The 7559-nt window shown below is 41.0% G+C and overlaps 1 protein-coding gene across 2 annotated transcripts in view; it reads left to right on the top strand.

Moving 5' to 3' along the window:
- Nucleotides 1-1154: 1154 nt before the first annotated feature.
- The window catches only part of Vcpip1 (valosin containing protein (p97)/p47 complex interacting protein 1), a 32530-nt gene continuing 26125 nt past the window's right edge, over nucleotides 1155-7559 (top strand). For both annotated transcript variants that reach the window (XM_013034495.1, XM_013034494.1), the window contains exon 1: nucleotides 1155-4113. In XM_013034495.1, coding sequence (XP_012889949.1) covers nucleotides 1407-4113 — 2707 coding nt within the window. In that variant the 5' untranslated portion in view covers nucleotides 1155-1406. The remainder of the gene's footprint in view (nucleotides 4114-7559) is intronic.

Here is a 7559-nt window from a genome sequence, read left to right as displayed (position 1 = left end):
GTAGTTACAAACTTCTGTCAGAGGTCATTGTAAAAATAAGTTCTCCTGCCTGAATTATTTGAAGAAAACTTTACTTAAAAAAAAACCTCCAAAGTAGTAATATTACCTATCCTATAATTAAGATATATTAGCATTACTTTTGCATAAGGTGAAGGAAAACTGGCGAGAAAATAACACTTGAAGGATTACTCTTTCAAACACATTTTTGGAGACCATTGTAGACAATTATTAGGTACAAACTGACAGTGATAACGCTTTATTAGAGTCTATCTTACAGTCTGTGGGACGGTTGTAAAAAATTTCCAGTTTAAAAAAATATGTGTATTAAATTCTAAGGACATCCAAGATATTCTTTGTACTGTAAACTGTAAAAACATGGAACTAGAAACCAAATGGCGCTTCGACGATTACCATTAAGGGAGGAGGAAAAGGCAGAAGAGGTGGCCCAAGAACCTTGACCGGAAGGAGAATAAGGAAGTGAAGAAAAGCAAAAAACAAAAAAACAAAAACCCTTAAGAGATTGCCCAAGAACCAACCGACTATCCCCTCTCCCCCTACATTATGACCTATATTATGGCCTGGAGTAGACCATTCCATCCATTTTCCCGGCCCGCCATATCCCTGGACGTTTATTTACGGTACCTCCTTCATTGACAGCCTTTCCACTCCCCTCCCCTTCTAGTAGTCGTGAACTTCAGACCCTCCGCTACAACACCTACGGCCTTTAATTCTGTTTTCACCAAGCGTCCCCGCATCCTCCCCTTTGCCCAGGGGGGAAGGGGAGGGAGAGCACTCCTGGACGGGACGCGTGGCATTCTGGGAAATGTGGTCTCTTGGGCTCTTCCGCGTGAGCCATAGAGTGTGGCTAAGACGACAAAGGAAAGCTAATTAAAACTACAATTCCCAGAAGGCCACACGAATCACCATCTTCCTTTCGTCCTCCCAGCCGATCGCCTTCCTCTTCCTCCTTTCCACGGGCGCCGAACCGCTTGGCATTATGGTATTTGTAGTTCTTTTCGGACTAATACTTCACTATACCTAATAGGCAATAAGGAGACCGGAAGACTCTAATTCCCAGAGGGTAAAGCGGAAGCTGCGCCTGCGTGGTCTCGGTGAGGGCGTGTATATCAGTGTAGCTGAGGGAGAGAGCGAGAGTGAGTGAGTGTGAGTGCGGCTGGGGTGGTGGCCGTTACGTTCGGGGCAACGGCTACGGCAGTGGAGAAGTAAGAAGAGAAACAACGTCCGGCGCTTCCGCTTTTGCTTAGGAAGAGAAGGAGGAGCTGGTAGGGAAAGGAAAGTAGTTCGCGCTGGGCCTGGACCGGATCGAGTCGGGCCGGTTGGGGTCTGGGTTATGAGCCTTTGAGGGTCGCTTGGGACGCGGGAGCGAGACTCAAGAGCCAAGAGCTATGTCTCAGCCACCGCCGCCGCCTCCGCTGCCGCCGCCGCCGCCTCCCCCCGAGGCTCCGCACAGTCCGTCGTTCGTGGCGGCGGCGGCAGCCGCTCCAGGGGGGCTCTCCAAGAGGAGAGACCGGAGAATCCTTTCCGGGAGCTGCCCGGATCCCAAGTGTCAGGCGCGCCTGTTCTTCCCGGCCTCCGGTTCTGTCAGCATCGAGTGTACCGAGTGCGGACAGCGGCACGAGCAACACCAGCTGCAGGGGGTGGAGGAGGTGACCGACCCGGACGTAGTACTGCACAACCTGCTGCGGAACGCGCTGCTCGGGGTGACGGGGGCGCCCAAGAAGAACACGGAACTGGTAAAGGTGATGGGCCTCTCTAACTACCACTGTAAATTGTTGTCGCCCATATTGGCTCGCTATGGAATGGACAAACAGACAGGTCGGGCTAAGCTGCTCCGGGACATGAACCAGGGCGAACTGTTCGATTGCGCTTTACTGGGCGACCGTGCCTTCCTCATAGAGCCAGAGCATGTGAACACGGTGGGCTACGGCAAGGACCGTTCCGGGAGCCTCCTCTATTTGCATGACACTCTTGAGGATATCAAGCGGGCCAATAAAAGTCAGGAATGCCTCATTCCAGTGCATGTGGATGGGGATGGACACTGCCTAGTGCATGCTGTGTCTCGGGCCCTAGTAGGCCGGGAACTCTTCTGGCATGCCCTGAGAGAGAATCTCAAACAGCACTTTCAGCAGCACCTGGCCCAATATCAAGCTCTGTTCCATGACTTTATTGATGCTGCCGAGTGGGAGGACATTATTAATGAATGTGATCCCCTGTTTGTGCCACCCGAGGGTGTGCCCTTAGGCCTGAGGAACATCCACATATTTGGCCTTGCTAATGTGTTACATCGACCTATAATCCTGTTAGATTCCCTCAGCGGCATGAGAAGCTCTGGTGATTATTCAGCCACCTTTCTGCCTGGGCTCATACCCGCAGAAAAGTGTACTGGAAGGGATGGTCATTTGAACAAACCAATCTGTATTGCGTGGAGTAGCTCTGGTAGAAACCATTATATTCCCCTAGTAGGCATAAAAGGGGCTGCTTTGCCCAAATTGCCTATGAATTTGCTCCCGAAAGCATGGGGTGTGCCTCAAGATCTTATTAAGAAGTATATCAAACTTGAGGAGGATGGTGGTTGTGTTATTGGAGGAGACAGAAGTTTGCAAGATAAATACTTACTTAGACTTGTTGCTGCTATGGAAGAAGTCTTTATGGACAAACACGGTATCCATCCTAGTCTGGTAGCTGATGTCCATCAGTATTTCTACAGAAGGACTGGTGTGATAGGAGTTCAGCCTGAAGAAGTAACGGCAGCTGCTAAAAAAGCAGTAATGGATAATCGCCTTCACAAATGCTTGCTTTGTGGTGCCCTTTCTGAACTTCATGTTCCTCCAGAGTGGTTGGCTCCAGGAGGGAAACTGTATAACCTGGCAAAAAGTACTCATGGACAACTGAGACCTGACAAAAATTACAGCTTTCCTTTGAACAATTTGGTTTGCTCATATGACCAATTGAAAGATATTCTGGTACCAGACTATGGATTGAGCAATTTAACAGCTTGTAATTGGTGCCATGGCTCATCTGTGCGAAGGGTCAGAGGAGATGGATCTATTGTGTATTTGGATGGAGACAGAACTAATTCTAGATCCACTGGTGGCAAATGTGGTTGTGGATTCAAACACTTTTGGGATGGTAAAGAGTATGACAATCTACCAGAGGCTTTCCCTATTACTTTGGAATGGGGAGGAAGAGTGGTCAGAGAAACAGTATATTGGTTCCAATATGAAAGTGATCAATCTTTGAATAGTAATGTTTATGATGTTGCAATGAAACTTGTTACCAAGCACTTTCCAGGTGAATTTGGGAGTGAAATCCTAGTTCAGAAAGTTGTCCACACTATATTGCATCAAACTGCCAAAAAGAATCCTGATGATTATACGCCTGTAAACATAGATGGTGCTCATGCCCAAAGAGTTGGAGATGTGCAACCGCAAGAAGAGTCTCAGCTCCCTACTAAAATTATTCTTACTGGGCAGAAAACAAAAACTTTGCACAAGGAAGAGTTAAACATGAGTAAAACTGAAAGAACTATTCAACATAATATTACAGAGCAAGCTTCTGCAATGCAGAAACGGAAAACAGAAAAGTTAAAACAAGAACAAAAAGGGCAACCTAGGACTGTTTCTCCCAGTGCCATTCGTGATGGTCCATCCTCTGCACCGGCTACCCCTACCAAGGCTCCCTATTCACCTACAACTTCCAAGGAGAAGAAGATCCGGATAACAACTAATGATGGACGACAGTCCATGGTCACACTTAAGTCTTCAACAACCTTTTTTGAACTTCAGGAAAGTATAGCCAGAGAATTCAACATTCCTCCATATTTGCAGTGCATTCGATATGGCTTTCCTCCTAAAGAGTTAATGCCACCACAGGCAGGCAAGGAAAAGGAGCCTGTTCCTTTACAGCATGGTGACAGAATTACAATAGATATTCTAAAAAGCAAAGCAGAAGGTGGTCAGTCTGCTGCAGCACACTCAGCCCACACTGTGAACCAAGAGGAGATTGCTGTTACTGGTAAACTGTCATCTAAAGAACTTCTAGAGCAAACTGACAAAGAGATGTACTCCTTGTGTCTTTTGGCAACATTAATGGGTAAGATCAATTTACTTCAGATGGTATATATTAATTGTGGATAGAAAGCACTGTTTTCTTGTTAAGAAATAAACATCTGTGATCATTGTAAATACTTGATTATGTATTTTAGGAGAAAATTATGTTTTGGCAGTAGAAGTTCATGTGATTATTGAGGAAATGTTAAGGAAAACATAACTACAAAGTGAAAGTACTCCCTCAGCTGACACAGAGTTATTTTATTGTGTCTTATTTAATTTTTTAAACAGACTTGTATCTAAAGGCTTTTTCATTGACCTTTCCCTCTCCAAGCTTTGTTGGGCGTTTCCATTTTACTCCTTTTTCATTTATTTTTAAATTTCATTTTCCTGCTTCTCATGTGATTTCAGGATTTCCTGCTCGATGATTTTCAGTTTCTGGTGTTTATATTCTTGATACATTCCTGCTTAATAATAGTCTCTCTTCTCCATTTCCTGTTCCCTTTCCTAATTCATCACATTTTTCTTACTTGAACCCTAGGATTTGTGTTTAAGAATTTCATTGTTCAGTGATCTGTCATTGATTGTAATGAGAAAAATAAGAAACAGAACAATAGGCTAAGAAATACTTCTTTTCAGTAGTTCAGGATAAATGAAAATATTATCAACTAAATATGTAAACCTTTTAGATGATTTGGGGTGGTCCAGTAGTATACCTTTTACATTTTTACATTACATTTGCATTTTACATTTTACTTTGTTTACTCTTCGTTTACTCTTATTTTTTCAGTATGCTTTACTAAATCTAATGGTATAAGGTAAAATTTAAATATATTAGATAAGTATATTAAATATAAATAAATACATTTAATATATAAAAATATATTTTTGTTGAGATTGCAGCTTTTAACTAGATAGGTGGTCTGGTTTGATTCTGTTTTCAAAGAGTACTAAATAGCAAAGAGTTGAAGATTACTCACTTCTGGCTTACTAAATTTGGGGGTCTAGTAGTTAATCAGATATTTTAAAACTAAACTAATTTGTAACTTGATATTTTTGTATTTTAGTTTGGTGGACATGGTAATTGAATTAGAGGAACTGTCTTTAGCACTACACATTTTCCTCTATCTCAGAGTTTTTTACTTTCTAGAGACTGAGTGGAATAGAGGTAAAATTGTGTGATCCGTGGAGTCAGAAAGATCTAGAATTTGAATGTTGTCTCTACTATTTATTAACTTGTGATTTCAGGCAAGCTCCTCAGCTCTCCAGAACTTGAGTTACTTCTATACAAGCACGCCTTGTAATTGGTATGTAAAGGCAATGGTAAAGTATTTCTAGAGCTCAAACAATTAAATAATGCCCTTGCAGAAAGGATAAAATTAGATAAATAAAGAAGATATTTTTAAAAGATAGGTACTCTCCCAGGTAAAACCCAAGGAAGGGTAGGTCTTCTTCAGTAGGAGATGAAATCTTGGAGATGTGGCTTGTATCTGCTCTAACTTTGTATATTTGGTACCTAATATAGTGCTCAAGCACATTGTAAGGCACTTTGAAATTTTTTTAATTGAATTCAATAGGTGACATTAACATATCTAAAGAAAGGCTGTAGCTGCAGAAATGGAATGGATGGTCAGCACTGAACATTGAAAAAGAGGTTGAAAAGGAGAATTTGGCAATGTTTACACATGCTGTACAAAGTAGAAAGACACATTATCTGTACTTCTTGATAATTCTGGTAATTAGAAAGGTAATCTTTGCTGATGGGTCAGAAAATATTCAGTCCTGGCTAAGGCCACTCTGAAAGATCTCAGTACCTTTATCCAATTCTATATTCATCAGACATTTATTCTTTTGGATATTTACCTTTCTAATAGTAAATTTTTATGTACAGATGCAAATAAGGATTATGTTCACTTGAAAGGCTGTATATCCTTGGCATGCTGGGATCTGTATACTTAGAAATATGATTAGTATGATAATATATTTCACAATGAAAATTAGTAAAACATAATTCTGGTTTATAATTCCTTTCCTGAATTTGATTTGAGCTTCTTGGATCTGTTTGAGAGAGACTACAGACTGAAATGAGTTAGCCAGAATAATGTCTTTCTATTCTTATCTTTCCCTCTAATATTTAATGTTGCTGTTCACAAATGCACAATTGAAAAAATACCGTCTACTTCCACAGAATTTGAGTTAAATGTGATAATTTTATAGTATAGCTCTTGAAAACTTTCTGTTTAATACAGTAAGTGCTGGCCCTCTATAAATATTAATTTTCTTCAATTCTAATAACTTTGAATTATGTAGAAGATATTCTTTTTTTTTCTGTTTTTTTTTTAATCGGTGGTGGGGCTTGAACTCTGGGCCTGGGTTCTGTCCCTGCGCTCTTCAGCTCAAGGCGAGTGCTCTACCACTTGAGCCACAGCGCCATTTCTGGTTTCCTAGTGGTTTATTGGAGATAAGAGTCTCACGGATGTTCCTGCCTGGGCTGGCTTTGAACTGTGATCCTCAGATCTCAGTCTTCTGGGTAGCTAAGATCACAGGCGTTGAGCCACTGGCGCCCGGCTTAGAAGATATTCTTAATAAATGTGTGTTAATAAAAATGTCAGTTTGAGGGTAGGTATATACACCCAAGCATATATAAAGAGTGCTTGGTACTAGCAATATTTAGATTGGAGATGACTGGAAAATTACACTAAATTGAAAATTTTGGAAATTGCAAATTTCAGTGGAAAATTACTTTTTGAATTACTAAATAGGAACTAACTGCCTTTATGTTTAGAAGATAGCTTATCAAATGTTTTTTCTGGTTTAAGTATCAGATTCCTTTCATTCTCATAAAGATTTGAAAGACGTTGGCGATTCTAAGTATGCTCCTCCTACTTAGGATTTGTTGTATCCTATTAATTTCCCTTACAGTACCTATCACAGATTTAATTATCTTATTCATTTCAGTTGTTTGTCTCTCACACCAAGATTATAAAATGATCTACAAAGGTAGACACTATAGCTTAATTTATTAATGAATACCTTATCATCTAGTATAGGACCTGCACATAGTAGGTACAAGTAAGAATTTGCTGAATGAATGAACATAGATTATTTCAGCAAAACAAATATATGGTGTGAGCTTGAAACTGCTGGAGGTACAAAAATGAATGAGATATAGCTCTCACCTGTCATAAAATTACCTGCAGGATCACCACACTGTCAGTTTTCCTTTCTATAGTCATGAAAAATATAAAACCTCGAAATATGACTGACATGACATTTTAGAAAAACTTTTCAAAAGCCAGGCACCAGTGGTTGAGTGCCTGTAATCTTCACTACTCAGGCAGGTGAGATCTGAGGACTGTAGTTCAAAGCCATCCTGGGCAGACAAATCTGAGGCTTTTATTTCCAGTTAACCAGTCAGTAAAAAGCTGTAAGTTGAATTGTGTCTCAAATGGTAGAGTGAGGGGCTGGGAAGGTGGCTCAGTGGTAGAG

Source organism: Dipodomys ordii, unplaced genomic scaffold (assembly GCF_000151885.1).
Source record: "Dipodomys ordii isolate 6190 unplaced genomic scaffold, Dord_2.0 Scaffold190, whole genome shotgun sequence".
NCBI classification, from domain to species: Eukaryota; Metazoa; Chordata; class Mammalia; order Rodentia; family Heteromyidae; genus Dipodomys; species Dipodomys ordii.
Note: the sequence above shows the minus strand (reverse complement) of the source record. Positions and strands in the feature narration are given on the sequence as shown.